General features: G+C 53.0%; 13 protein-coding genes across 13 annotated transcripts; 6 read left to right on the forward strand and 7 right to left on the reverse strand.

Annotated features, from left to right (window-relative positions):
* Positions 1–178: 178 nt before the first annotated feature.
* NCS57_00767000 (uncharacterized protein) lies at positions 179–1,934 on the forward strand (the record flags this gene model as incomplete). Its single annotated transcript, XM_053057513.1, has 5 exons — positions 179–696; positions 749–773; positions 826–862; positions 913–1,781; positions 1,830–1,934. The coding sequence occupies 5 exons, from the start codon at positions 179–181 to the stop codon at positions 1,932–1,934; spliced, it is 1,554 nt and encodes a 517-aa protein (XP_052913708.1).
* A 342-nt stretch (positions 1,935–2,276) lies between these two features.
* Positions 2,277–2,723, reverse strand: NCS57_00767100 (uncharacterized protein; the record flags this gene model as incomplete). Its single annotated transcript, XM_053057514.1, has 1 exon — positions 2,277–2,723. One exon carries the CDS (start codon positions 2,721–2,723, stop codon positions 2,277–2,279), a length of 447 nt encoding a protein of 148 aa, XP_052913709.1.
* Positions 2,724–4,894: 2,171 nt separating this feature from the next.
* On the forward strand, positions 4,895–5,481 carry NCS57_00767200 (YCII domain-containing protein; the record flags this gene model as incomplete). Its single annotated transcript, XM_053057515.1, has 4 exons — positions 4,895–5,067; positions 5,115–5,170; positions 5,231–5,385; positions 5,440–5,481. 4 exons carry the CDS (start codon positions 4,895–4,897, stop codon positions 5,479–5,481), a joined length of 426 nt encoding a protein of 141 aa, XP_052913710.1.
* A 331-nt stretch (positions 5,482–5,812) lies between these two features.
* Positions 5,813–7,412, reverse strand: NCS57_00767300 (uncharacterized protein; the record flags this gene model as incomplete). The annotated part of the gene is made up of 5 exons (XM_053057516.1): positions 5,813–6,025; positions 6,076–6,475; positions 6,526–6,692; positions 6,739–7,142; positions 7,196–7,412. 5 exons carry the CDS (start codon positions 7,410–7,412, stop codon positions 5,813–5,815), a joined length of 1,401 nt encoding a protein of 466 aa, XP_052913711.1.
* A 759-nt stretch (positions 7,413–8,171) lies between these two features.
* On the forward strand, positions 8,172–8,806 carry NCS57_00767400 (60S acidic ribosomal protein P1; the record flags this gene model as incomplete). The annotated part of the gene is made up of 4 exons (XM_053057517.1): positions 8,172–8,318; positions 8,413–8,490; positions 8,562–8,697; positions 8,760–8,806. The coding sequence occupies exons 1-4, from the start codon at positions 8,250–8,252 to the stop codon at positions 8,804–8,806; spliced, it is 330 nt and encodes a 109-aa protein (XP_052913712.1). The 5' UTR covers positions 8,172–8,249.
* A 426-nt stretch (positions 8,807–9,232) lies between these two features.
* On the reverse strand, positions 9,233–10,336 carry NCS57_00767500 (uncharacterized protein; the record flags this gene model as incomplete). The annotated part of the gene is made up of 4 exons (XM_053057518.1): positions 9,233–9,742; positions 9,789–9,939; positions 9,993–10,206; positions 10,255–10,336. The coding sequence occupies 4 exons, from the start codon at positions 10,334–10,336 to the stop codon at positions 9,233–9,235; spliced, it is 957 nt and encodes a 318-aa protein (XP_052913713.1).
* A 1,356-nt stretch (positions 10,337–11,692) lies between these two features.
* On the reverse strand, positions 11,693–12,463 carry NCS57_00767600 (uncharacterized protein; the record flags this gene model as incomplete). Its single annotated transcript, XM_053057519.1, has 1 exon — positions 11,693–12,463. The coding sequence occupies one exon, from the start codon at positions 12,461–12,463 to the stop codon at positions 11,693–11,695; it is 771 nt and encodes a 256-aa protein (XP_052913714.1).
* Positions 12,464–13,073: 610 nt separating this feature from the next.
* NCS57_00767700 (Metallophos domain-containing protein) lies at positions 13,074–13,997 on the forward strand (the record flags this gene model as incomplete). The annotated part of the gene is made up of 1 exon (XM_053057520.1): positions 13,074–13,997. The coding sequence occupies one exon, from the start codon at positions 13,074–13,076 to the stop codon at positions 13,995–13,997; it is 924 nt and encodes a 307-aa protein (XP_052913715.1).
* Positions 13,998–14,677: 680 nt separating this feature from the next.
* On the forward strand, positions 14,678–15,878 carry NCS57_00767800 (MSP domain-containing protein; the record flags this gene model as incomplete). The annotated part of the gene is made up of 7 exons (XM_053057521.1): positions 14,678–14,717; positions 14,780–14,850; positions 14,901–14,923; positions 14,980–15,038; positions 15,092–15,207; positions 15,264–15,395; positions 15,453–15,878. 7 exons carry the CDS (start codon positions 14,678–14,680, stop codon positions 15,876–15,878), a joined length of 867 nt encoding a protein of 288 aa, XP_052913716.1.
* Positions 15,879–16,823: 945 nt separating this feature from the next.
* NCS57_00767900 (Sphingolipid delta(4)-desaturase) lies at positions 16,824–18,063 on the reverse strand (the record flags this gene model as incomplete). Its single annotated transcript, XM_053057522.1, has 3 exons — positions 16,824–17,492; positions 17,545–17,823; positions 17,890–18,063. The coding sequence occupies 3 exons, from the start codon at positions 18,061–18,063 to the stop codon at positions 16,824–16,826; spliced, it is 1,122 nt and encodes a 373-aa protein (XP_052913717.1).
* A 1,780-nt stretch (positions 18,064–19,843) lies between these two features.
* NCS57_00768000 (F-box domain-containing protein) lies at positions 19,844–20,568 on the forward strand (the record flags this gene model as incomplete). The annotated part of the gene is made up of 2 exons (XM_053057523.1): positions 19,844–20,259; positions 20,316–20,568. The coding sequence occupies 2 exons, from the start codon at positions 19,844–19,846 to the stop codon at positions 20,566–20,568; spliced, it is 669 nt and encodes a 222-aa protein (XP_052913718.1).
* A 1,168-nt stretch (positions 20,569–21,736) lies between these two features.
* Positions 21,737–22,835, reverse strand: NCS57_00768100 (Protein kinase domain-containing protein; the record flags this gene model as incomplete). Its single annotated transcript, XM_053057524.1, has 2 exons — positions 21,737–22,271; positions 22,315–22,835. 2 exons carry the CDS (start codon positions 22,833–22,835, stop codon positions 21,737–21,739), a joined length of 1,056 nt encoding a protein of 351 aa, XP_052913719.1.
* Positions 22,836–24,665: 1,830 nt separating this feature from the next.
* NCS57_00768200 (uncharacterized protein) lies at positions 24,666–26,317 on the reverse strand (the record flags this gene model as incomplete). The annotated part of the gene is made up of 3 exons (XM_053057525.1): positions 24,666–24,937; positions 24,992–25,344; positions 25,392–26,317. 3 exons carry the CDS (start codon positions 26,315–26,317, stop codon positions 24,666–24,668), a joined length of 1,551 nt encoding a protein of 516 aa, XP_052913720.1.
* Positions 26,318–27,534: the final 1,217 nt, after the last annotated feature.

Below are 27,534 nucleotides of genomic sequence, written 5' to 3' on the forward strand. Positions count from 1 at the left end.
ACGTGGTTTTGATCTTTATCTTTTTTCTTTCCATCATCGTGACTCGACGTTAATACCCCGTTCTGTTCAAAGAGGTCGCATCCCATTACTGGACAACAACTCCCGATAAACCCTCGGCCCTGCGTATCCCGAGCCTCTCTCACTCAACCTTCATCCATTCACCTGATCTTGCGCAATCATGGCATTGACCCTCCAAACCGCCATCAACCAGGGCAATCCCCTCGCCGAGGCCGTCATCGTGCCCTCCAAGCCCAACGCCCTCACCAAGCGCTACTCGGAGCTCCAGGCCGACGTGTCCGCCTTCCAGCGCAAGCTCGCCGACCTCGGCATCACCAAGGCCGCGCCCGTGAGCATCGCCCTCGTCAACTCGTACGAGTTCATCGTCTCCTTCCTGGCCGCCTCGTGGCAGCGCGGCATCGCTGCGCCTCTCAACCCCAACTACAAGCAGGACGAGTTTGAGTTTTACATTGACGACGTCAAGAGCGCCATCGTCCTCGTTCCCCGGGGTGCCTGGGCTGCCAACGCTCCCAGCGTCAAGGCCGCCAAGAAGTTCAATGCCGCTGTCGCAGAGTGCTACTGGGACACCTCCAAGGGCGAGGTTGCTCTGGACGTCAAGGACTATGGCCTCCTGAAGGGTAAGACGGAAAAGGTCTTGACTGCTGAGCCTGATGATGTTGCTCTCATTCTCCACACCAGGTTAGTTATCTCATGATATGCCTGATATCTCACTCTCACTAACACTGGATAGTGGCACTACATCTCGACCCAAGGTGGTGAGTACATGATAACTATAACTCATTCATGGTCAAAATCTCACATTTCTAGGTTCCTCTCACTCATCGCAACCTGACCCGAACTATGCGTATGTCATTGTGAGAGCTTTGAGTGAACACCGCTGACTGACCCTACCAGACAACATCAAGCAGACATATCAGCTCACCGATAAGGACCGAACCATGCTGGTCATGCCTCTGTTCCACGTCCACGGCCTGCTCTGCGGTCTCCTAGCGCCCCTCTTCACCGGCGGTTCCATGGTCGTGCCCACCAAGTTCTCAGCCTCTGAGTTCTGGGTCGACTTTATCGCCCACAAGGCCAACTGGTACACAGCCGTCCCTACCATCCATCAGATCCTGCTCAAGAACCCTCCCCCGAGCCCCAAGCCAAGCATTCGCTTCATCCGCTCCTGCTCCAGCCCCCTGTCGCCCACCGTCTTCCAGCAGCTCGAGGAGACATACAACGCCCCCGTCCTCGAGGCTTACGCCATGACCGAGGCGTCGCACCAGATGACGTCGAACCCTCTTCCCCCTGCCAAGAGAAAGGCTGGCACCGTCGGTATCGGCCAGGGCGTCGAGGTCAGGATCCTCAACGACCAGGGTGAGGAGGTGTCCCAGGGCTCCGAGGGCGAGATCTGCATCAAGGGCGAGAACGTGACCAAGGGTTATCTCAACAACCCCTCAGCCAACGCTTCTTCTTACCACAAGAACGGCTTCTTCCGCACGGGTGACCAGGGCAAGAAGGACGAGGACGGATATATCATCATCACCGGCCGCATCAAGGAGCTCATCAACAAGGGCGGCGAGAAGATTAGCCCCATCGAGCTGGACAATGTCCTGACCCGCCACCCCAAGGTCAGCGAGGCCGTCAGCTTTGCTATCCCCGACGAGGTGTACGGTCAGGACATTGGCGTGGCGGTGGTTCTCAAGAACGGCGAGAAGCTGACGGCCAGCGAGCTCAAGGGCTGGGTGGAGGAGCGATCTGCCAAGTTCAAGGTGCCCAAGAAGGTGAGTTTGCTCTTCACTTAGATGACGAGAGATGCTAATGATGGTTAGGTTTACTTCACCGAGGTGATGCCCAAGACGGCGACGGGCAAGATCCAAAGGAGGATCGTGGCCGAGACCATGATGAAGCAGGAGACTCCCAAGGCCAAGCTGTAAAGGCAGGATTATTTACAACGGTATACACTAGTACAGGATATCTATACACATACATCTCAAGTCACTGGGGAAGAATCGGTATACATTTGGATAGAAGGCTCAAGTCAAAGAGAGATTGTTTCTCATATGTTCATGAAGGCATTCGCTGAAAACCTGCTACTTTGAAACCAATTATCCACAACCAGGCTGTCTCATGAGCATATCATTACTTCTCCCCCTGTCGAAGAAACCCAGCCCCGCCCTCTGCTTTTTTGCTTCTCTGCCTGCAGATCTCATAGATTAACTCCGCATTACTTGCATCTCGTCTAAAATCCAAAACCCTGTCGTTTTTGTGAAGACCTTCTAGTCGTAGTGGCCGTCGTCGTCGGCAAGCTCAATCACATCATCCTCGTCGTTGATGTACAGGCGGCTGTCGTTCCTCTTGAGACCGCTGGGTCGCTCGGCGGCGCTGGGGCCGAGATTCTTGCGGGGAGTCACAGTGTGTCGCTCAACCCACGAAGAGGTGCCGTCTGCGGCCTCCCAGCGGAGGGGCTCCTTGTTGAGGGAGGGCTTCTCAGACTCCTTCTTCTCAGAGTCGGCGGCGGGCTTGACCTCGACACCGGCCTCTTGGGCGCTGTGCAGACAGGCAGCGTTGGCGTCTTGGAGGTCGAGGAAGACGGAGACGATGGAGACGGTGGACGAGGTGTCCCGGTGGAGGAGAACGAAGACGGAGGGAGCCATGATGTGGTTCTTCTGGGAGGGGGGCAGGTAGATGGTGTCCAGCGTCGTCTCAGGTAGAATGTAGGGCATAGGTAGATGGTTGTTTGTAGGTGTATAAGTGTTTAGTATCCAATGGATATGATGATTGCTTGCTATGATGTAGCTATTGTATGAAATGTGATGAAGAGTGAAGAGACAAAAGGGAAGCTATCGAGGTGCGAAGCAAGACATTATTATATCATTGAACCCAAGCTACCCTGGCACGATCCAATTGCCAACCACCGGGGCTCAGCTGACCTTGTTTTTCCTCCCAAGGCAAGGCCGCCATGTTTCTCGCCGCCTCTCGCCGCATCTACAGCTCCCTCCCGAACAAGGTAGAACGGGGTAAAAGCTCAGATCCAATGCGGGAAAACCAACCAAACCCCGGTCCCCAAAAAAGTTGCGCGTTTTCTAAGCTAGTCACGGGTGGTGTGACGGGGTGTGCCATGAGGCAAGGGACCTTGCCGGGATTTGACTCTCTCTCTCTATTGTCTCTGTAGTTTTCTCTCATCTCTGTGAGAAACCTTTCCCCTTGTCTGAATGCTCCGGCCCGGCCGATGGCCTCTTTTTTTTTTTCTTACGTTCTCGAGACCATCGATCCCGTGGGCCTTGACGACATGGGGGGTGGGCGGAGAGGCAACGCCGAGCTTTGATGGTCCTTTTTCGGAGCTGTAGCGGAGAGACGCCGGGTTCCATCTCCGTATGCTCCGGCGCTCGCCCGTACTGCAGACACTGCAAAACAACAAACTGCTTAAAGGGAAGAATACTTGAAAAGTTACTCTAGAGGACACTCTTTCTCTCGCATCTACGCGAATCTATGGCACCATCGTCCGGGGCCAACGTGGCAACCGACCCTAACCCATCGCCAGCATATCCCCTCCCCTCTGGTCCCCCATAGATAGCATGATGACATACGATACCCGACGCAAGAATTTCTCTGATGAACGCTTGGGCCGGACGGCGGCGTGTGATGGGCGGTGACGTTATATCCGGCTGGCCTATGCTCCCCCGAGGAGAAAGACGGAGTGAGTTCGGGGAGTCGTTACACAGCCCTTCTTCCCGGGGTCTCCGGGTTGCGGGATGACTTGCTTGCCTCGGAGCTGAAAACAGCTACCCTGGAATGGGGACACATCATTTGACCCAGGACGTATTTCCCCTTGAGGATGGCAACTGTCGTCACAGGTCGGAAATCTGTGTCGCCGATCTACTTGTACCAGGTTTCTCTCCAATCCTTTTTTTTTTCCAATGTGACTCAATCTCGCACGAGGACACAATCGGCCATGAGACCCCGTTTGTGATACCCCGGGCGATTGAGGGGGAGCTCTTTGAAGCTTTGTAGCCGAAGTCGGGGACCAACAAGCTCCCAAGAGTTTGTCATGAGCTTGAGGTTTTTTGGTAAGCAGCGTTATGGCCTTTTCCAAGGAATAGAATTCAAGTCGTCTGTTATTCCCAATGACCGTGGATTTTATCATCCCCCCCCCCCCCCATTGCGTAGAAGAGATGGTTCGGTCGCCCTCTTCACATCTGTAGTGGGAGCATAGCTCTCAGCTGATCAACTCGTACGGTGTTCTGCCCAGCACCTCCATACTGGCTGATACTATAGCATTGCCAGCGGCAATTCTCGACATTGGTCATATATGATGCGAACTAAAGGAGAGAGAGAAAAAACGGTAGCCATCGCATTCAACATGCAACTTTTGGGACGTTAATCTTCATACTAACCTCGGGAGTTATCGTGCTTTGTTCCCTTTCCAGCGCATACCCTGGACATGAACGACCTCAATTGTGCCCACGACTTCATGGAGTCGTGAAAGCCAACGCAACAACAACAATAAAGAAAATTCGTAATTAAATAAACGCCTCAATGGTACTAGTTTTGCACGTATATGTAATTGGCAGTGGCGCATTCTACTGCACTGGTTCCCTATGAACCTATCATGACATGACACCATGACATTCATATTATTAGCTACAGTCACAGATCGCCCAGCTAAGTTATAGCATACCACGCCTGTTAAAAACACCTTGCCATATACCGCCGCAAGCCGACCCATCGGCATCGTCAACCTCCTCACATCCTCGGTGGAGAGCTCATGTCGATTCGAAAGGCGCACTCGGCGCGCCTTTGTACCCCACCTCGAATCGTCACCCCCGCAGCTACCTCTACGAAACCTCAACGATATAAACCTACCTTGCTAACGTCTTGAACCAAACCTTTTCCAATGGCATCACGTCTTCGAATCTCGCCAAGTTCCCTTTCTCGATTTAGAGTCACCCCTCGTCTTACTACGATTCGCACAATGCAGTCCGTCTCGGTGCCCCCCGGCAAGTACGAGTTCCTCGTCGTCGTCCCGGACAAGCCTGGCGTTCGCGAGAAGAGGCTCGAAGTTAGACAGTGAGCATTCAATTGGCTGTAATTTTAACGTATACTAATGTCTGTAGTATTCATTTCAGCAATATGCAGCCTAATGTTGAGAACGGAAGCTGGAAGACGGGAGGTATGTTACAACACTTAGGTATCTCGCTCATCAAGCGAGAGAAGCTAACTATGTGCAAAGGTGCCCTTTTGAACAGTGTCCCCAAGGATGACAGCCCTGACAGCCTCGACTTCATGGGCAGCACCCTCGTCTGCGTGGCCAAGTCGGTCGAAGAGGTGCGCGAGCAGTTGAGCAAGGACATCTATGCTACCTCTGGCGTGTGGGACATGGACAAGGTGAGAACACCCAGCAAACAAATAGCCATGTGCCTCTACTAACCCACCGAATAGATCCAGATCTATCCCTTCCGCGCTGCCTTTAGACAGCCGTAATCCTCGCCACACAGCCTGGTGACGAGATAGACAAACGTAATAACATAAACAACTGAATTCTGCATTGCTCACTACCAGGATGTCTCCGTTTTCCCATCCGCCCATTGCTGGAGGCCCCCATCTTCGTGTGATCCATCCGTTTCTTGTTTCCATCCTTGTCCAAGCCCCTATGCCTACCCAGTTCCATATCCCTATAATCAAGTCCTATTAGAAGCTCAGCGAAGAAAGCCCAAGCAGCCACCAAAACACCTCGAGATCCATCCGACCTGGAACGTTCCAATTAAAGTAGAAATAAACGCCACGATACACCAGACAGCCCATTAGCCGCTTTTCACTCGGCCTTGCTCTCCTCCACCTCCTTGGCCTCAACATGTCCATCTGCCTTTCCGTTGCCGTTCTCTGCTGCTTCCTCCGCCGCAACTCTGAGTTCGTAGTTGAGATCGAAGCATTCAGCAAGGAGCTCACTGACGCTCCCTTGCCCCTCGGGGATGTCGCCGTTAACCACAAACTTGCCGTCCACTTTCATGTTGTCGAGCGAGTTGAGCTGCTTAGAGTTAGATGCAATGCGTTGCTAACCAAAAACACGACACATACCTTCATGCTGTACGGGTAGAGCTCTCGTACAGACGAAACACCACCGTTCTTCTTCACCTCGATCAGACAGCGCTTCAGCGTCTGTAGCTGGTTGTACACGGGTAGCAGCGCCTCCGATACCGGCTCTGACGCCAGCATGAACGAGTAAATGTACGCATACGACCGTCGGATCAAGTACAGCAGGGTTCGCTGAGTCCAGAGATCAGCGGTACGCCCCCGATCGTCCAGCCAGTTTCCAGCATCTCGGCTTTCGTCAATCTTGTCAAGCTGTCGTTGGAAATCGTATAGGTCTGTCTCGCGCAGAGACCATGCTTGTGTTAGGGAGAGCTTCTCGAGGTTGTTGCGAATCTGAAGCAACTCGGTGTAGATCGGTCGCCATTGATCGGCGACTTCTCCTTGTCTTCTCAGAATTAGCACATCTCTTATTCAACGAGGCGTAGTTCAACTTGCCGTTCAAGCACGAGGTCTGACCACCGGAGGCAACGGTTGTAAAGCTCTCGCACTTCCTCGCCACCCTCCACCAAAGAACCATCTTCTGCTGTGAACTTGCCACCGTTGTGGCTCTCGCCAATCTCCAAGATCTGGTTTCGTAGCTTCTTAACCTCGTTACTCGAGAACTACACACCGTTAGTTTGGCTCTTAGACATGCAACAACTTCCCTACCTTGGACTTGGTGTTTGCCAGAGAGATGGACCGCAGGATAGAGACGAGCTTCTCGTGGGTCTCCAAAAGTGACTGGGGGACTCGCTCTAGTCTCTTTTGAAGCTTCTCGAGGGTGCTGTTGCAAAGCTTGATTCGGTTGCTAAGCAAGGTGAGCATATAGGGAGGGTGTCGCTTGTCAGGGGATTCGTCATTCGCGGCATCGCGGATGCTGTTGCACAAGTCCTCTAGCGTTGACTTGATGCTGCCAAGGTCCTTAGCGGAGTACACATCAGCTTCAACCAGGTGATCGAGCAGTCGCTTGATGGTCGAGGTCAAAGCGTAAGTCGCAGGCGCTTCGTTGTTTCGTCCGATCGTGAGATAAAAGAGCGATAGCAATTGGAAGCAGCTCTCAAGGACCTTGTCCACTGCGACGGAAATGTCAGCTTAATCGCATATATCGTAGGCCATAGACACATACGTCTGTTCTCTTCACTGTCGCCTGTCTCGGCGCGGACGACGGTCAGTTCCTTAACCTGGTCCATAGTTTGATCAAACAGAGGCATGACGTCCTGTGTTCGGATGTAGTTCGTTCGATCCTGCTTGAGGAGCAGCAAGTGATCCCGGGTCATGATCAGTTTGTCGAGGATGGCGCGCTCCCGGGGGTCCCGTGGCAAGGGGATTGCTGGCGTGTCCATGATGACGGATGTCGGGCTAAGCTTGCTTGGTGTATCGAGCGTAAGCTGCTTGGGAATGAGAGACGAGTCTTGAATAAATTCGTCGATATCAAGCTTGGATAAGCTGTTCTTGTTTTGCGCAGGTTCTCCGAGCTTCCGTGGAGTGACGAAAGGCGATGAGAGTGGCGGCGGGGTCAGGTTTAGATAGGAAGATCAGAGTCGGGCCTCAGTGGGGGAGGTCGCGATGGACTAGGTCGGCGTAGCTTCGCTTCGCTTCCAGCAGAAGGAGGAACGAGGGCCTAGAGACGGAAATTCGGGGGATCGGGAAGAGCTGGAAGAAGGACGAAAAGGGTCGGCGACTAAGACTTGAGAGCTGCAAGTCCTTGGAGGAGTCAATCGCAGCGTTTTTACGTACGAAAGTCTGAATGTCACGCTTGTTTGCCAGGGATGTTGTCACTTAAAGAAGAGGCCCAGCCAGGAGGACCCCCCCTCCATGCGCTGCACTACGGCACTGAGCCCGAACCTGCGATAATGGATAATGGTGGGGCGCTGTTTGGATCCAGTCAAGGTGGGGTACATGCCGCAAGGCAGAGCGGGTCGCTTGCAAGAGGCCGTGATTGGCTCGTTAGCCAGTGCCCAATCGCCCACCGGCACGGAAGGCACAGGCAAGCACGGAGCTCGGATAATCTATTGAGCCCTCCACTTTAGGTCTTGAAGCCCTCCAACCCGAGAATTTCGACCAGGGTAATTTTCTGTGGTAAGCACTCCGGTTAGTGATATTCGACCTCAAACCACAATCGAACTCGACTTCGTGCAGACTCACCAATCTCCCACCTGCATCGACAGAACTCATTCACAATGTCTCACGCCGAGCTCGCTTCGTCCTACGCGGCCCTGATCCTCGCCGACGACGGCGTTGAGATCACCGTACGTCTCCCTCCCGCCGTCAAAATTCAATATGCCCCGCGGCCTCGAAATTGTGTGTGCGGGTGAAGGCTAACTCGTCATCGCGACACCACAGGCCGACAAGCTCCAGACCCTCATCAAGGCCGCCAAGGTCGAGGACGTCGAGCCCATCTGGACCTCCATCTTCGCCAAGGTACGACCCGATCGCGACTGCGCCGTCATCGAGAATTGGATTTTCTAACCAATGAATTTTTGTGCGAATAGGCTCTTGAGGGCAAGGATGTCAAGGACCTCCTCGTGAACGTCGGCTCCGGTGGTGGTGCCGCCGCTGCCACTGGCGGTGCTGCCGCTGCTGGTGGCGATGCCGCCGATGCTCCCGCTGAGGAGGAGAAGGAGGAGGGTACGTTTCAACCCCTCGAATCGTCTTTGTGCCAGGTCGCGGAATGCTAACAATTACTACAGAGGCTGAGGAGTCTGACGAGGACATGGGCTTCGGTCTCTTCGACTAAAAAGTCACGCCGCTACGACTGTTTCCTTGTTTTTCGCACTTCGACTGCATGGCTTCGGGGTTTCCAATCGATCGATCATACAGGATGGAGAGAGGGCACTATATCCTGCGCCCTGGACAGAGTAGCTTCCTTCATACGAATCTATGATGAACGCGCTCAACGGAGTTTATGCGGAGGGAGAATTGGTCAATTCAACGGCTCTGAAAAAAGAAAGGTCCCGCCATGGGTGGTTTGAGTTCAACATGGGTCCCTCGAAGTGACAAGTGCTGGTGAAAGTGTGAATTGGACGGAGTCTCTGTGCTCCTCTTCTGCCCTCTACCTAACTGGCATATTTTCTGCGTAGTCTCGATCTTGCTTCCTCTCGCCCGTCATACCCAACCAACGCCGCGCAATGCAACCTTCATTTACGCCCACATAAACTCGAATTTATTTCACAATCAACACGGAAGAGGGAACCAATCCCGCTTCCTTGAGGGTCTTGGACATGTCGACATCGCCCTGGAAGGTTTGTCTCGGGAACGTAGTCGTGAAGCTGGTGACGGCATTGCCAGTCTCGCTCTCGATCTGCTGTGCCAGCTCAAACAGGGTTGTCTCAGCAGGGAGTGTCTTGGTAATGTTTCCCCCGCCGGTCTGCAACCGAAGACGGGCCTCGTTGTGGTTGGCCTTTGGCTTGGGCGCGGCGGCCGCAGCGGCACCGCCGGCAGGAGTGGCGACGGCCTCGGCCTGGGGAGCTCGTCCTTCGCGGGCAGCCTTGGCCTCCTCGGCCTTGCGGCGACGTTCGGCCTTGTCGGCTTCGATCTTGGCCTTGATGCGCTTCTTTGCTTCCATGTCGTCGAGCTTCTCCTGGCGCTTCTTCTCGGCTTCCTTGATCTGCTGCTTGCGGGCGAGCTCCTCCTTGGCCTCCTGGGTCTCCCTGGTAGACTTTTGACGGATTTTCTGGGATAATTAGAAAACATTACACTCCTAGAATGTGAACACATACCTCGTTGCGCTTCTGCTCCTCCTTGTCCTGCATAGCCTGAGCGGCCTTCTTGGCTTGGAGGCGCTCACGGAGCTCCTCGAGCTTGGCCTTCTTCTGGTCCTCGGTCAAGGGGGCAATCTCCTCCGTCGACTCTGAGAAGTCAGTATGCTCACTAAAGCCGTATTAGTTGTGTGAACCTATAAAGTGAGTAAATTGTTGACATACGTCTTGGTCGCGTGATAGCTTGCCAGATCATGGCTTCTGAAGCGCTTGCCGCACTCATTGCAGACCAGAGACTTGGCCTTGCCCGTCTCGAGCTCTGCAATCTTGGCCTCGGTGTCGTCGTCCTCATCATCCTCCTTGTCGTCAGAGGCAGCAGCCTTGATCTCCTCCAGGGGCTTGTCCTGGTTGTCCTCGAGCCACTGGAGAGCTCCCTGGACTAAGATAGGGTCAGCCAGTACGTTTATAAAAGGTGGGAGCAACCTACGACCGCCGGACTTCTTAACTGCGAGCTCGGCACGCTCCTTGTCAAAGCCCATGTCGAGCAGGGTGTCGAGATCGGAAGGCATGTTGGCGGTGAGTGGTGGTGTAAGGTGTAAGTTTGTCGATGGTGGGGTTGAGCGTCTGAGGTGAGGGGCTATGATGTGAGGTGAGGATGATTGGAAGAGATCACATAAGCTGGGTAGAAGCTGCCTCTGGTGAATAAAAGGCAAGTGAATTCTCCCATATATTCTCTGAGCCGAATTGAAGTGGCTGTAGGCAACCAAAAGTGAACCCGATGGTTGTGGTGGTTCTTAGTTCCAGTTTGAGCTTGGGCTGACAGCTCTCAAGAGACGTCATTCAGCCGCTGCCTCAGTGACGTGCCTGTCTCCCGCCGGGTTTACTACGGCTAACGCCGGACGCTTTAAGCATGCTCCTTTGTTCGAACTCGTGATTGTTTGTTCTTGGACTCGAGACTATTTGTTGCATACATATATAGAATGCGCTCTTTTCTTCAATCTTTATAGATTCTTTCTTCTGTTCTGCTTTGTCTCTTGGTCATGTCCTCGTCTCTTCACCCGCGCACGCCATGACTTTACCTCCTTGGCTTACGACCATCAAACGTCGTTTGGTGTGTTTCCTCACTCACGATGCAGTGCTACAGCTGGAACTTGGGCTAAGTCTCATAGACTGGTGATCAAGAGAGTTCTGAAGCAGCTCAATCAACGGCTTCGGAAGTTTCAGATGGCCGTCCTCCACCTCCCCGAGAGTTGCTCGCCCATCGAACCCACTATGAGCTACCCCTCCTCAACCGTCGGGTAGATGCTGCCGATGACTCTCCTATTTCTGCTTTATATCGAATATATGAGCATCTAATTCTCGACCAACACCTCGAAATCCGCAATGAGATCGAGGCGTTTTGGTATCACAAAGACTGGGCTGTAGTTGACATCCCAGATCCCTGCGACCCAAATCCGGAAAGATATGCCTGTCTGGCTTGTATCCCGGCGCTTCTCTGTCTAGCTTTCAATCGAAGGATAGAAATAGGCCTACCGAGAGAAGCCCCTCCCATATTCAACCATGACATGCTCGACGAGTGGAGAGCACAGGAACCCAAGTTCGAGAAGGTACCTGTCTGGACAGAACAGGTGCCTCGAATCGAGGAAACGCTGGTGATACCTCACTGGGACAACAATGAACGAAAGTTTGTTCCTCTGGCAGGTTTCGAATGTGGTGAAGCGTCAAAGGAATTTGCAGACAAAAACATTCTTGTGTGGCAGCCACATGTTCACTTTGCGTAACAGTTACAACACAACACTTGACAGGAATGGAAGTAAATATTATTAATCAGGTAGGTAATAAGGGTTAATTCTAGGGTATCTTTTCGGCATCATCCATTCGTGATATCGTACACTGACTCTCATTAGGTCGAGTTCGCTCCTCGTTCAGTTCCAGACAATGGGCCTATAGCCGTAGCTCTGGAAGTACTTGTCGTCCAGCTGCTTCAGAATCTCCCGTCGCACATCATGATTATACCACCGGCACCAATCGTACAGTTCCTGGAACTTGACATAGGTCTCAGCGGTGAGGGTGAGATGCCGATGGAGATAGACAACAGCGTCGTCCATGTCGTATGATCTGGGGTTGATTTCGCAGAGACGGTTAAGCTTGCTGCATAGGGCGTATGTCCAGGGGGCGGCATAGACTTTCAAGCCGCCCTTGGTCCCTCGCTTCTCGAAGACGACGGCATTCTGTTGCTTGGCTTGCCATACGAGGGAAGTCTGGACGTCCCGTGCCATAAAGAGTTGTGTGGAGTTGTTGAACCACTCCTCGCCGAGGCGCCCTTCGGCCTGGCGGTTGGCAAACTTGGCGGCATTATCGAGGGACATGTATTCTTTTGAGGCGGGATCCTCGAGGAAGAAGTCGACATCATGTGTTGATTCCCTTGAGCCGAGGTAGACTGTGTTGACGGCACCGCCAACGACGACGACGTTTGTTTCGATACCGCACTCGTCAAGGTACTCGGCCATGTGCTCGAAAGCATGGATGATTTGTTTTCGGCTCAGGCTCGAAGCCTCATACTGGATGGGACGTCCCGTCTCGTCACGAAACATTGGAGGGATCATGACGGGGCCACCCATGGGGTCGGAGATGGTGACGGGGCGGACGGGACGAGACTCCATCTCGCGCTCATATCGGGAATGACTGCAACCCATGGTGATGAAGGCTAAACAGGTAGCAGTGATTGAACAGGATGTGAGATAGAGCCGAAGACAGGGTAATTAATACACAAGGATGGGGTTGTGGGTGGTCGTATAGACATCTAAAAGCGTCGACTTCAACCCACCTGACCCGAGCGATCGGGTTCGTATTAAATACATGGATCTGCATTTACGAAGTGGTTGCATGTCCTTTGTCCCTAGGGCCGTTGTTCTGCAAGTTCTGGGCTCAGCCGCACAGGACTTGAAGGGCGAGGAAGCCTTGGCTGAAGGGTGGCACCGCCTCGCGTGGGCAGAATACGAGGGTTGTCCTGCATATGGCGCCGGCCTGTTCAGGGCTGGGGCTGCTTATCCACACAAAGCGAAGCGCAGGACTACAGCGCTTAGCTCAGTCTTGTTCGTGAACTGAGACCTTTTTTTAGTCTAGGAATGTGCTGATGCCTTGTCCGCGTGAATCATTTTAATTTATTTATTAGTCTCGGTAGGACTCGAGACGGTCGTTGAGTCTGGTCTACTGCTGACCGTGTCTCGCTCGTGTCTTGTCGGCATCTCCAGAATCCGACAACTACACCATCACCAGACATGGACGGAGGCTGGATATAAATAAATGGCGACGCACTATCGACCTACACCATGGCAGAAATTCCGCCGCGACCCGTCGACACAGCTGGCCTTCTGGCTGCAGAGCCGCCGCCGGCACACTAGCACGCCAGGGGATGCAGCAACAGCAGCAGCAGGCTCTTGTTCCTCTTCACCCATCAGCGTCGTCTGCGTGTCAGACACACACTGCACTCAGCCCGAGGTCCCCGACGGAGATGTCCTCCTGCATGCCGGCGATCTGACAAACCGGGGAAGCTTTGAGGAGCTCCAGGAACAGCTGGACTGGCTCAACACCATGCCGCACCGGTACAAGGTTGTCATCGGCGGGAACCACGACAAGCTGCTGGATGCAGAATACGTGAGGCAGTTTCCCGATCGCATCTACGAGGGCCAGGGCACGTCGCGCAGCGATCTAGACTGGGGGAACATTGTCTACTTGCACAATTCGTCGGCGACGTTGCGGTTCGCCAACGGTCGAAGGCTCAAGGTGTACGGCTCACCCTTGACGGAGTTGTGCGGGACCTGGGCCTTTCAATACCCCCCGATCCGCCAGGTCTGGGCGGGTGCCGTGCCGGAGGACACAGACATCCTCCTCACACATGGACCGCCGAAGGGTCACCTCGATAACGGGGGCAAGGGATGCCCTCAACTACTGAGGGAGGTATGCCGCGTACGGCCCCGGCTCGCAGTCTTCGGACACATCCACGCCGGAGCAGGGCTGGAGGAGATGGCCTATAGCGGCGCCGACAGAGCGTACCACTGTGCCATGACGGGAGAGGGCGGGCTGCTAGCGGTGGCCCTGATGGCGTTCTGGGTATTGGTCGAGTGCATCTGGCCAAGACGAGGCACGGAGCACACGACGACGCTGGTGAACGCGGCCGTGGTGGGCGGTCAAAAGAGTGAGCTGGCGGTCAAAGTAGTTGACATGTGAGCTTGTGGCCACGCTCAGTGGCACGCTGCATGAACATGAATCAATCATGGCCGTTGTTGAGTGCCATGGTGAAAGATAGGGAGACAAAGGCCAGTGATGTGGAGTAGATGCCATGATTGTCTTGTAGGAGACTTGACAGTGAACAAGACAAAACAGTCTTGTCTGTCGTTTTGTCGTCCATGAAGCATAGAATATACCCAGTTAATACCTCTTTGCCTGCTTATCAATGCACACATGTCGTGATGGCCAAGGTCCCAAAGACAAGGAACCGACGGAATGGCAGTTCCTGTTCCACTGCAGACCAAGTCCCTGTTGGCCCGTGCGCCACCCTGTAGCAACCAACTGAACTGGGAAAAGGGCAAGGTGGCTCTGGATGAGGGAAGCGCTCAGAAGCAGCAATTACGTCGTGGCAGCGATCAGACGCCATCCCCATCCTTTCTCCTTCACCTCCATATTAATCTCTGCAATTTTCGTCCGCCCCCTTCACGCGATAGCCCAGCCTTAGTCACGACAACGCTCATCAACTTCGTCTCTGAATCATCGTCTGTCCGCTTTCCGAGCCATCTCGCATCTACCTCTGGTTGCCACGTTTCCTCTTACCGCCGTATCGAGGCCTCAAGCGCATCTCGCGACACCCCAACAACAGCAGCCAAAGTCCGCCGAGACGAAACTGAGCCACCATGTCGGTCGATATCGAGCCGTTCGAGCTTTCCTTCAGACGTTCGTCATCTGCGACACCCGATACCGTGTTCGTCGGGGATTGACATTGACATGGATGCCAGGTCCTTTCACGTCCGAGGTTGCGCAGACCCTCACCATCAAGAACCCGAGCTCGACTCCCGTCGCTTTCAAGGTAACTCAAATTGCGCCTCTGATGCTGCGACTTTGCTGACCCATTCCTAGGTCAAGACTACCGCCCCCAAACAGTACGCCTGCCCCCGCCCCAACCCCTCGAATCGCAAACCTGACGACTCCTGAATAGATACTGTGTCCGACCAAATGCAGGCCGCATCGAGGCCGGTCAGAGCTTCGATGTTGCCGGTAAGCTTGCTCACGTGCCTGTAATGCAAGCACTTGACTGACAAACTCCATAGTTCTGCTCCAGGCTATGAAGCAGGACCCTCCCCCGGATGCTCGATGCCGTGACAAGTTCCTCGTTCAATCTGCCCCCATCACCGCCGAAAAGGAGTTTGCTAGTATCGCCAACGTGGTATGGGTCCAACGGCTTCCAGCCACTGCAGACATATAGCTGACCGCAGTATCTAGCTGGAAACAACGGAAAAGAGTCAACTCGTGGAGCGCAAGATCCGGGTCAACTGGCTGGCGGCGAACCCCGAGCTTGACGAGTCTGCCAACCGCCCGGTAGCTACGCCTAACAAGCAGGCCATTGCTAACGGCGTAGGTCATGACAATTCCGATATGTGGGATTTGGCGACTGACAACGCATCCAATCAGGCCACCGATACCCCCGACATCTCACGCACATACTCTTCCCCTGTTGCTAAGGAGGAGTCTCCCTCCGCCGCGGCTCCACCACCCTACCAATCCGAACATGTCCCCGAGGAAGACGAGAAGCCCCAGGCCGCGGAGGACCCCGAGCCAAAGAGCACAGTCGCCCAGGCTACAGCGGCCGTCAAGGAGGCTGCGGAGGTGTCTTATGAGGAGCTCAAGGCCAAACTCGCCCAGGCAGAGGCTCAGATCGTGTCACTTAGGGAGACTGGCCTCCGACAGCGCAACGTCAAGCCGGCTTCGAGCGAAGATGAGAAGCGCCCCATGCTCCAGACTGCCCAAGCAGTCCAGCAGACCGTCGAAGGCGTGCCGGTGCAGATGGCAGCAATCCTCTGCTTGATCAGCTTCCTGCTCGCCTACTTCTTCTTTTAGAAATAGGTGAAGGTGGTTAGCCTAGGGTCTTTATATTTTAGAGGAAGCTACTAGACAGACCTGACGACGCTTTACGAAAACCTAGTCTAAGGAGAGGCTCATGGTGATCAAGGGCATGCTCTAATGCGCCGAGGAGGGTAGAGCTGGATCCACAGGACTCATGCCTTCCTTACTACGGACGACAAGGGGCATACTCGCATGGAACTCGGGCATCACGCGACAGCAACCGATGGAGAGCAAATGTGCATACAGGAGGAGGATGAAGCCACGAAGAAGAGCGATGGTGTCTGGATTGGGTAACGAGAGGGACGAATGCCGCAGCAGGTGGTCAATTGTCGGACAGTCGAGGGGACAAAAAGGTGTTCCGTTTGCGAGGGCGCGGTTGATGTCCTTTTTTTTTTTTTGCTGTACACTCTAGCTTGAGCCTCTCTCGTGTGGCTCTTGATGTTTTTTCTTGGTTTTCTTATTATCTTTGTTAATCGCGTTCTCTGATAACCTGGGCGTCAATTTTTGTTGTCTCGAGTCTGCTGCCATCCAGAATCCGTTCTTGGCCACTTGTACATTTACCTGTCTGATCTGAGAGGGATCATAATTCAACTTGAAGGCATCTCGCTTGCTTGTATACGCTTGCTTGTATATACGATCACTCTCTTTTTACTCAAAACTATGAATCATGTCTACGGCCCCGAATCGAGCCCTATTCAAAACATCCAATCATTTATTTCTCAACCTTGAACGCCTTGCGCAAAAGAACCACACTGCACTCTATGATGCTCTTTTTCGTCTATTGCGTCAACTCGCAGCCGAATGCAAGTCGATCCCAGAACAGACATGGGCTCTTTTTCCCTGGTGCCAATTCAGAATAATTTCAATCAAGACGTCAAAATTTCATTCCCTGCCACATCTCATCCTACATCACTTGCTGATTTCCCAGCCAGCCAATTTTTAAGCCTGGATCTCAGACTCCTTCCAGTTAACACCGCCACCAACGAGGCGGCCGCCGTTCTTGCGCTTGACGCGGCAGGTCATGCCGACGTTCTCATCCCAGATGAAGCGCCAGATGGCGTAGCACCAGCTCTCGTGTCGAGGCAGGTCATCGTAGAACTCGTGGGCAATGTCGCGGACGGCATGCAGACGGGTCCAGGGGACAGCAGGGAAGTCGTGGTGCTCGTTGTGGAGGCCGACGTTGTAGGTGAACCAGTTGAGAGGCCCGTAGTACGAGAAGGTCTCGGGAACGGGGATACGGTTCTCGGGATCCCGCGCCGAGGGGGTGACGGTCTCGTAGACATAGTGCTCCGCGATGAAGTGGCCGGCCAGGGGGTGGAGGCTACCGGCGAGGAAGGATGAGAGGAGGAGGTAGAGGATGGCGTTGATCGAGGCGAAACGGTATAGGAGGGCGTCAAAAGTGAGCTGGACGGCGATGTTGAGGTAGTGGACCGAGGTCAGGGGCACACGGTAGACGGCCATCGGGCGAAGGGCGTAGAAGAAGATCTGGAAGGTGCAGAAGAAGGCCTTTCCGAGGATGGAGTCGAGGACAAAGGCCTCGAAGGCGGTAGGGAGATCAGTGTCGAGGCCATCAACACCGAGAGACTTGTGATGAGTAAGGTGGTAGGGCTAGTAGCTATTAGCACAGGTTCATCCTCCAACAAGTCGAAGCTCAACATACCCGGAAAGAGGCGCTGTATGGAATACCGATGGGGAGATTGGCGAAGATTGCGATCAAGCGATTGGCGCGGGGGCTCTTGAAAGCCAGGTTATGCGAGATCTCGTGGATGGCGAGGAAGAGGTTCTGGTTTGCGGTTGCGCCGAAGACGTAGGCGACAGCCCAGAACTTCCAAGAGAAGAAGGGAGTGTCATGAAGCATCCAGGCGAGGAAGACCTGAAGAGAGACGACGCCGAGGACGACCCATTTCGTGAGAGGCTCGGGGCCGCAGAGCTTGGTAATCTGTTATCGGAGGACAGGTCAGCATCCGAGCTGTGCGATGGCGGGGTCAATTGAGAAATGACGAACCTCGGGATGGGCCTTGATGATGGCTAGACGACGAGTTCGATGAGGCTCCTCGGTGTAGGTCCAGAAGAAGTCGTTGTTCTTCTGGGCGGCGTCGTCGTGCTCGCCCGCAGGAGCTGGGGTTGGGCTATCGCCCTTGGCCCTGGATGTCACGGTGGAGGAGTTGGCCGCGGTCATTGCGACGGGAGTGTCCGGCTCTATCGGTTTTTCAAAAACGATTGTCCCGAAAAAGCAATTGATAGAGACGAGATGAGAACCAAGAGAGTGCAGGTTCAAGAATTAAAAAGAATGTGAGACTTTTGCCTCTTGTTTCCTCCTTTGCGGCGTAGAGTGACAAGGGGCAGGAAGGGAAGGCGACGTGGAAGGCGGTGAAAATTTAGGGGCGCAGGCGCGGGCCAGCCATAAATTGGCGGGCAAATCTCAACCTAAGCAAGTTGCCAGATTCAGGGGACCGTTTTTGAGGGGTTCGAAAGCGGGGGCTCAGCAGCGGGCCCGGGTCCAATGGGAGCATCCGATTGCGCGGCGTGTCAGCGCTGAGAGGGTCCCCCGAGGCGCTGATGAACATTGGATGCAGCAGAGGCTCTTTTGCCCCAAGATTTCGGAGAGGCGCGGGGCCAGGTGGTGCGAGTGGTGCCATCCGGAGCCGTCGAGTTCCGGGGATTAAGTTGGAGGACCATACGATTCTTCGGTATTTGTTGGAATGTCCCTTGTTTTGATGCCGGGGGATGTATTTTTTACATCCTGCTTCTGTGGCAGACTCGCTAGGGTTTGGATCATCATCAAGGGGATTTGCTGATTCCTCTGCCATGATTGGCATCTAGGCATCAGCTTTCAAGGGCGTACGAATACGAATACAGAGGTCAATGAAGAAACTGGCCGAGAGCATGCATCACCAGAGTGGATCTACGATGTTTTATCTTTACGCGGACTCCTAGAGGGGCTATTACAAAGAAGCTGTGCTGATTGCTTTTACTTGCATTGCTCAATTGGAATCCCATGTGAACGGATGTATCTAGTGGAGGAGAACGACAGAAGCGTCACTTGGTTCCTACTGCACACTATCTAATTCTAAGGGTAAGATTACCATAACAATGAGAGAAGATCAGAACAGAGTGTACATGTTCTCCCATGTATTTATGATGTTTATTATGTAAATTGACCTCGCCTCAATGCTTCAAGCATTCATAGATTTGCCACAACATTAGATAGACTTCATTCTACCCCTGTATCGGGTGTAACGTGGCGAGGCCGAGGCATCTTCCCATGCCCCTCCATTGCCTGACCAAGTCAAGTCCAATTGATCATGAAACATAAATCCCAATATGGAGTCTTCTTCACATATCACACCGGAGGCTTCAAGAGCCTACCTATCTCGTTCTTGAGAGCTTCAATCCAATTGCCAGCTTACCATTTCAGGCAAACAGCTAGGTTGCGAGTGAGAGCACACCCAGCTTTTTTAAGAGTGGGGACGTGCACGGCCAGCACTTGGCCCAATTCTTGGCAAGAGGCTTGGTCTGGACCACCCACCATCAGGTTGAGCCTCAAGCCATGTCCAACCATCTTTCAACCTCGACCTTTCATCATCATTGTCACGGAAATAGTTCCTCGGGCTTTCTGAATTCATTCCACAGCTTATTAGCCTGTTCAACTCGATTTGTCGATTGCATTACGGCCTAATACCTGCATGTTTCAGAAAACCATGAAACCCATCCTTTGTTACATATCTTCGATGAGGATGGTCGACCACCCGTACAAGCTCAATCTAAAGCATCAATATCGAGTTCAATTAAGGAGGTTTTTCTTTTTTTCGGTCAAAGGGTTACAATATGGCCATGGTTTTATTTGACGCCGCGATGCAGACGTGAAGCTTATATTAATTTTAACAACAGCAATTTTAAGAACAACCACACGAATCGGCAAACTTTATAAAACCTTTAAATTTCAAGCTTCTGAAAAGATGCCAACACTTGGATCTCTTCCACTCAACCTCAGCAACATGGACGCCGCCTCTAATGACTTCGGCGCCCCCTCCTCCCCAGTGTTCTGGCGCTCGCTGCCCCGGGAGATACAACTAATGATACTAGATTACATTTTATCCAATTACTTCACCAAGCGAACAGACGCGGCTTCTGAACAGACGTGCCAACTATCTGCTCTAGGTCCCGTGTGCAAGGACTGGCAGTACTTGGTCGAAAAACGCACCTTTCGTCGTCTGTCCCTCAAGGCACCGGACCTGCCAATGTTTCGCGAGTTTGTTGGAGGAAAGAACACCATCAGGCTCAACCACATTAGACACCTCTCGTTGCGAATAGAGCTCGCCCGATACACCTGTCCGACCTGCAAGAAGCCCGAGAAGGAAGCCACGATTTCCCGGTGAGATATTCCAGAGTCCGTACCGGAATGCGCTACCGCTAACCGTATATAATCAGAAGCAATTGGATCTTTACGTCTGCTTTGAGACGTCTACTGAAAGTTCTCTCATCTTGGGACCGCACGCACGGAGGGCTTACGTTGGAAGTTACTGCCCTTTCACCCAGCGATGTTGAGCACCATGCCTACGAGCCTGAATTGGCACATGACTATCCATTCCAGCTTGAGGAAGATCTGGAACAGCCTTCAAGTTTCGGGAATATCACACTACGAAGTCTACTGAGCCTAGAGCATTTTCCGATCGTCACATAAGTGCAGCTCTAGTGAGGCTCCGTGGCACACCTCTTGAGATGACGCCGCTGCCTCAGAAAGGCCGCCGAAAGCCAATTTCAACACTGCCTAAGACTCCTATCGTCAAGGGCTTCCTTATCCGCCGGTCGTTTTTCAAAAGGGTTGCACTCAGCACGCTTGCAAAGCTCTTCAATAAGAACTTAGTAGCCCTAGAGTGGTTTCGTTTTGAACAATAGGCTTCTCTCACGTCCGATCAAGAGATATCCTTTTATACTAGTATAATGCCCACATCCGATCAGAGAATTGATCATCGCCAACGTATCATGGCAAATCTGTGGGCCTTCTTGATACCTACCCTGCCTCAAACCGTCAAGACGCTGTCCTTTAGCCAGTGGTTAAGATGGAAGCCACCTTGGATGTATGCAACCTTTGATCAGATCGACTTGCGCAAGTCCCTCTCCCGAGCCCTAGCGCCATTGGTTTTACAATTGACCGAGTTCTGCCCTCCTGATCTTATGAACCTCACAGAGTTTTTAGATCAACTCGGCCAGATGAGTGGCCGTTCTGGAGAAACCAAGCTTGAGCTGCTCTCCATCAAAGGCGGGATATTCACCCAGAGTTCCGTGACAAAATTGTTGACCTTAACCGCTGCGACAGCAAAGGCATTGCCACGGCTACGCATTCTAGAAGTGTGGCATGACACTCGTGGGTATGAGTACCTCTTCCGATATACGCAGTCTAATGATCAAGGTACTATAACTTGGATGAATGGTGGGGAAGAGTATCCTCTGGGACCTGAGGTCCTTGAAGCGTGGGAGGGTGTTGCCTCGGCGTATTCAACTCGACCCCTCGTTGTGGATAGAAGACGGTTTCGGGGAAACCAAATGACGGTCCCAGGATGGTACAATAGACGCGTTTACCCTCTCTTGGAGCTACGGAGACTGGCCTTCGACCCAATTACCTTGGAACGAGAGTCACAACGCATAGGCAAACCATGAGTTGTAGTGTAACAGCTTGGTAGGTAGAGAAAAATGTTTCCAGGGACTAGTCGTTCTTGAAATACATACTAGGCTACATCTTCTTCTCTGTCTTGCATCTTGTCCAACTCTCTCTTGAGAGGCCGGATCTATGCACTCCTCTTCTTGGAAGTCTGTGTTAAATGAAGCTCCTCGTCTCTAACGCCGACTGCTTATAAGCAAGGGAACACATCGTCGTCGCCGCCCAAGAATTTCTCAATCATATCCAGGCCCTGCTCATTTCTCTCAGTCGTGTCCATCAACTCCGTGCCGGTCCAGCATTCTTCCAATTCATCCCCGACTTTAATCAACCAAGCACCATCCCTTTCATCAATGATAACATAGAGGGGATTAGGATCTGCCCACACTATTCCTAGCTTTTGGAGGAGCTGGACGGTTTCACGGATCTGTGAGGCCCATTTCTGCTTCGTCTCTGCTGCCGTGGCCGAGAGGTCAATCTCTCTCAGGTTCCGTCCGGGCACCCACTGGCGGAGGAATCCCAGGATCTTCTTGGTATCCTTGTCATGGATGTAGCCTAGAAGCTGGGGGACTCGTATCGAGCCTTGCTGCGGGTATTCCTTGAGAATCTTGCCCAAACACTCTAACTCTCGTGCGTCCGGGCAGTCTTGTAGCCGGCTTGGCTCGCTCTGCGACTTGCATAACATATCGCGCCCGTCTACGCAGACGGCGGCAACGATAGTCGTGAGACTGCGAAATCACATTCTTAACCATGATATCCTCAGAGGTATACCAAGGAATAGGCCCATAGATATCCAACTCCTTCTCAAAGGCTAGGTCGAGGACCGGGTTGAGCACGTCTACCCAATACACTTGGCTGTATTCGATCGGGACAAGCGAGGCAGGGCCTGTATCAGCTTCTAGGCGAAAGTAGAGCGTCTTGATGAGCAAGAGCTGATGTAAAGTCGGATGCCCGCGGCGCGGCGGTTGTTGAGAAGTTGCCAACTGAGAGAAGAGAGGCTTGTCAGCCTTCAGGATTGTGCCAAGGACCTCGTCGTAAATTTTTTCAATCTCTTCGTAGTCTCTGTATACCAAATCCCCTGTAAAGATGTCAATGAGGTGGTCCTGGAGAGGACGATCCTTCTGCTGCAGGTGGCGGGTGTCTTTGGTCGATGAGCCGTTGCTTGGGAAGATGCTCACGTAAATACGCGTGCCGTTGAATTGAAAGCATACGCTGGCACCATCTCCTTGGCTATGTGTCATGTTTTTCAGGACGGCCATGGCCATCAAGTCTTGTTCTGTCATGTCGCCCATTCTCGGTCTGTTCACTTTTTGTTGACAACGCGGGAAGAAAGTCGGTAATGATGACAAGGTAGTGTTGGCTAGAGAATGAAGGCCAGTCAGAGGATTTATAGGCGGGCTTTACAGAATGAGGCATGTTGACTGCTTTTAACAGACGGTTATATTTGTCCAAACTCCCATGGTAATTCCTCTTCCGGCAGTGTGTCACTCGCCCTAGAATCAAAGCCCGACTGTCACTGGCGTCGCAGTTCCCAAGAAGGCGAGAGTCATTGTCGGTTCCTACACGGTCTAGCTCACAGGCGAAAGCAATTACAGTCAGCTCGTCAGGAAGCGAGGGAGCCACGTAACTCATCAGGGCCAAGTCAGTCCTCGAGACAATGCTGTGAGTGGGAAACATGAACAGGGGATACATTTGCGCTCTGTCGAGCTCAAAGACCATGTCCGCTTCGTCACCGTCGCCAACGTGCAGCTGATAGCGACCTCGTCCGTCGTTTCTGTTTCTACCGTCTCGCCGAGTTCCGTGGCGGAGGCTTGAGGAAGTCGGGGTTAACCACAATGTACCTCGACATCGGCCGGTCAAGCGAGTCCAATCAGGCGGTGCAGTACATAGTACAAGTAGATCCCGGGCCCTTAATAGAACATGGGGCTGTTGAATGTTGTTTCGGCTACCGCCTCCGAGGCCAACTAAATGAGGCTGTTATAAAACAGAGGAAATAAGATAGCAGTTGAATAACCCTCGACGAGACAAAGCAGAGTAAAGCGGTCACCTAAATTCAAGTAAGAAGAAAGAAGAAAAAATTATGGATTATATAGTAATATATATTAATGCTTTTCCTCCCGGACTCCTCTGCACGCTGCTATCGTAAAGCAGGTTGGTGTCCTGCAGAATCAGTTGGCACCCCAGACCCAGAAAAAGGGCCAGCTTTGTCGACCAGATGCGCGAAAGTATGAATGATGAGAACGAACGAGCTCTGCTGGAAGAGATAACAGAGAACAAGTCGCATGGGAGCACGATTGTATCTGGGCTTCAGTCCGCCGTCAATAGCGGCTACAGGCAAAGGGTGCTCGCACTTCTCGATGGCGGTGCCGACATCAACGCCCAGGGTCGGATAGGAGACTGCACCGCTCTCACGCACGAAGCCTGGATTGGGCGAGACGGCGTCGTGGAGCTTCTCCTAGAGAACGGAGCGGACCCCAACCGGCGGGAGCAGCACGGCCGGACTGCCCTGCATATTGCTGTCAAGCACAGATACTCTGGTATCATGGCCATGCTGGTCGAACACGGGGCCGATGTTGATGCCAGGGTTCACAGCTGGACGCAGCTGCTGCTTGCAGCCAAGCACTGGTGGTTCCAGATCCCAGACTACCTTGTCGAAAAGGGGGCCAACGTCAACGCCGCAGACTATCACGGGCGAACCGCTCTGCACTGGGCTGCTCACCATGGCGATGAAAGGCTGGCACAGTTGCTGCTGCAACGGGGGGCTGACGTGAATGAAAAAGATCGTTGGGGCAAGACGGCGTTGCAATGGGCTGTGGCGAACGGGGAAACCGATATGGCTGTTCTACTGCGGCATGCAGAGGCTGGAGTCTCTTGATTCTACGAGTTTCAAGCCGGATCAAATGGGCATGAGATGACGCATTGAGCCTGTCTACCAGGGTAGTCCCAAGCATCGCTGCACATGGCTCGTCTGTTCGTCTTTCATGTTTATGAAATGATCTAAGAAATACTGTGCAAGTTGGATGTGGACCGCCGCCATGATTTTGACAATATTCTTCAACAGTTCAATAGGAATAATTGAGATTTCTTAACTTCTGTATTCAATGCCTGATAAAACAAATCCTCTAGATTCCATTTGTCGCGCATGAGAAGACACCCGATACGGTACCAGCCTCGAACTGGTCAATAATGCCCTGTACACTGGCGTACGTGCCGACTGTCAGGAACGCGATGCCGATGGCGATCAAGATGATGTTGACGACGTTGCCCGTCAAGTCGGTGATGAAGCTGTGATGCCGTCCCACCTTCTTGTCGGCGCCGCGCATACGGAAGTAGGCGACACCCCAGAAGATGAAGCCGAACCAACTGTCGAACAGGGACGACATGACGGAGAGCACTATAGATTGTGTCAGTGCTGTTGCTACACTTGTCTCTCAAGATAACCACTTACGGGAGTTGAAGAAGGGAATGACCATGGCGATGATAAAGGCCAGAATCCACGTCGCCAGCAGAATTCCAGCCCAGGATCCCCAACCAACGACGGTGTGGCTGTTCATGTGCTTGGAGTTGCGGAAGAGACGGAAAAAGACGAATCGAGCCGACACCGAGGCGTACAGGCAGCCCAGGAAGATGATGGTGGGGATCATGAACGAAAAGGCCGCCTTCTTGTACACGGGCTCGAGCGAGCCAAAGGCGGGCGCTGTCACGTATTGGTTGCCAGTGTAAGCATACACAATGGCTCCGACGATGCTGAAGACAATGATCTCGGCGATTGTGCAGGCCCAGAGCGCCTTGGGGAAGTCCCTAAATCACGTTAGCATTATTCCCTGGAGGCGATTCAGGTTACGAACCTTGGATCTCGCATCTCAGCAATGAAGCTGGGCAGAGTAATCTGACCGATAAAGGTGTAGCTGATGTTGAGGAAGGCCGACATTCCGTTGACAAAGGTTGTGCCCTTGACGGGAACAGCAGTGACGATGGGCTCGCCCAGCTTGGCCAAGTCATATCCAGCAGGGTGAGTCTGGATGGCAGCAAAGATGGCGGCGAGCAGGACAGAGATGAAGGTGAAGAAGGCCGAAGCAGTACCCAGCTTAGCCATCATGTCAAAGGTTCTCGGCAATGATCCAATCCAGCAGATTATGGTAACAATGACGGAGAACATGACGGTACGGCAGCTACCAACATCGTCGGCGGCGGTCATAGTGTTAAGGTACTTGGCACCAACCAGAACGTGAAGACCCTGGATAAAGGTGTTGTTGAGGATGAAGCAGACAGCAGTGGCCCACCAAGCCCATTCCTTGCCCCAGAATAGCATCTGTCCAATATCACAGACATCGCGAAGCTCAGGATGGCGCAAACAAAACTCCCACAACACGAGACTGGTATAAAGGACGATGATTGCGACGACAACGGTCAAGATCAGTCCAGGAACCAGACCAAGAACGCTATACGACCAGGGGAAACTCATAATAGCGAGGCAAATGTACTCGCTAAAGAGTAAACCTGCAGTCTTTTGCCATGAGCAAGTTCGATACTGGATCTGCTCTCCTTCTTCGGCCGCCAGCTGCTTGTTGAGGATAGCAGAGCTAGAATCTTCGGAATCCGAGACTTCGCGCTTGACAAAGTCTGGCAGGTCGGCGATTCGAGGTCCAACGGTTGTGCCGCTGCCACCGAACAAGGACGCCCATCGCGAAGAGGGCGTTTGGAGCTGGGAGGGACGACGCTCGGGGTCGGGGCTGTCACCCCCAGAGTTGACAGAGGCGGTCTTTTCGGCCATTGTTTGCGTGAGATGTCGAAACAGTCAAAGACAGGATAAATCAAAGACAAGACGAAACAAATTGATCGACAAAAGAGTCGCAAAGAAGCACAACTCTAAAGGAAAGACAAGCTGGCGCAAATCTCAACTGTGGATATTAGAAGCAAAGCATTTGGGGAGGGGGATCAGAGTCCGTTTTAAAGAAACAACGCTGATCCTGTTCAAATCAAGGATCCCTACCTACGCAAGGTCCCCGGCAAACGTCTCGAGGTAGGATTCTCTCTCTCCAATGTCGCCATCTCACCAAGCTTCATGACACACCCCAGCCCGGACAACCTTCCGCATCGGTCCATTTCACCAACAAAGCCCAACGCTAAAGAGCGATCATCACGCAGGAAGGAAGAAGCAACATCACAGACCCTCATGTTCATGACGAAATACACCCCATGGGCGTGTCCGCCTCTCCAGCACGACGAACCGCCGAGTGCCATCCGGGACGGCGGGGCGGGGGGAAGGGTTCCACTCCCGCTCCGCCCGTCTTCCGCGCCAGTGTGCCGAACATCCGGTGCTGGCCTGTCAACGACGCCGACGACCCAGGATCGAAGCTGCATGTCAGCCAGTCAACGGGTGCGGGAATCGCATCATCACGTAAAAATGGGAATCCACCGGGATCCCCGTATGCAGTCGATCACAGAATAGAGATGCCTGGAAGTTGGCAGGGGGGGGGGGGGGAAGCATGGTCTTTTTTTTTGCTGGGACAAAGGTGATTTCAGGGTCATGATTGGATTATTCCCGTGGGGTTTCAGACGTAACGTAGCCTGTGCGTTTTTTTGATCCAGTGTTGAAGGGGGCGACACCCGGGTTCGAGGAGGAACTGCTCCTGTAACTGCTCATGCTTCCCATGCCAAGCCATGGATTTGCAATTCTCGAGCTGAAAATCAATAGGTCGCACGCAATTTGATCAGCTCGTGAGCTCAAAGTGGTTGGATGATGAACGAGGCGTCGAGGAAGACTGTCATTGCACGCAAACATTCAAGACATCATCAGCATGAGACCATCCCATCCGATCAAGCCAGCAACTCGAGCTTTGATCAACAATGCCTGGGGCAAAACTCTGCAAAAGAATGTCACTCGATCCCCTTTCAAGCGAGGCGATATTGACGTTATGTTGAACACTCCTTTCCTAGAGACTTCTTGTTTTACCATCCAGACCCCGTCTTATTGTTTCCATGTCCTCG

The sequence above is a fragment of the Fusarium keratoplasticum genome, chromosome 5 (genome assembly GCF_025433545.1).
Source record: "Fusarium keratoplasticum isolate Fu6.1 chromosome 5, whole genome shotgun sequence".
Lineage (NCBI taxonomy): Eukaryota > Fungi > Ascomycota > Sordariomycetes > Hypocreales > Nectriaceae > Fusarium > Fusarium keratoplasticum.